The sequence below is a fragment of the Myotis brandtii genome, unplaced genomic scaffold (genome assembly GCF_000412655.1).
Source record: "Myotis brandtii unplaced genomic scaffold, ASM41265v1 scaffold658, whole genome shotgun sequence".
In the NCBI taxonomy this organism is placed as follows: Eukaryota; Metazoa; Chordata; class Mammalia; order Chiroptera; family Vespertilionidae; genus Myotis; species Myotis brandtii.
Window position 1 is genome coordinate 1,589,177 of NW_005370558.1, and position 732 is coordinate 1,589,908.

At 56.6% G+C, this 732-nt stretch overlaps 1 protein-coding gene across 1 annotated transcript in view; it reads left to right on the forward strand.

Annotated features, from left to right (window-relative positions):
* The window catches only part of LOC102249487 (alpha-1-acid glycoprotein 1-like), a 36,365-nt gene that overhangs the window by 12,949 nt on the left and 22,684 nt on the right, over positions 1-732 (forward strand). Inside the window, 2 exon segments of the mRNA XM_005880922.2 lie at positions 147-289; positions 527-597. Coding sequence (XP_005880984.1) covers positions 147-289; positions 527-597 — 214 coding nt within the window.

Genomic DNA, 732 nt, shown 5'->3' on the forward strand with positions numbered 1-732 from the left:
TAATGGCTGGCTCCTGCAGCCCCACTCCTCCCTCTGGCCTCCAGTCTCCTGTTTTGCAAAGTTCAAAGACTGCCTGAGTCTCCTCCCAGCTGACTATCAAGGATTAGGCTCTCAGTCTCCATCACCTGCTCCTGGCTTCTCCTCAGATCTCTGGCAAGTGGTTTTATATCGCCTCGGCTTCCCGCATACCCGGGTACAAGGAAATAGCTAGCGAAATCCATGCATCCTTCTTTTACTTCACCCCCAACCACACGGAGGACACGATACAGAGCAGAGAGTACACAACCGTGTAAGAACTTCCAAAGGTGTCAGCTCAGCCCCAGCTGCAGCCCAGCTTCTGGTTCCTCCTCCCAGCTGCCCAAACACCTGGAGCAAGCCACGCCCCACTCCTGGCCTCAGCCTTCTCATCAGGGGATGGGGGCGGGGTGATTCTAATTGCCACCTGACTCTCCCCCTCCAAGATTGTGACAGTCCACTTCTCCTTGACTATCTTACTGTTTTTCTCCCCTCTTCTGTCTGGCTTTAGCGGGGCCCAGTGCATCTATAACACCAGCAGGCTGAGGGTCCAACGGGAAAATGGGACCCTGTCCAAATACGGTGAGTCCTGAGGGGAAAGGGTGCTGTGTGGGATGGGGAGGTGGTGGGTGGGCCAGCCCAAAGGAGGAGACCTGGGGGCTTTGGGCACAGAGAGCCCGGAGACACCCTCTTCTTACATCTCCATGGGCCCGCTGC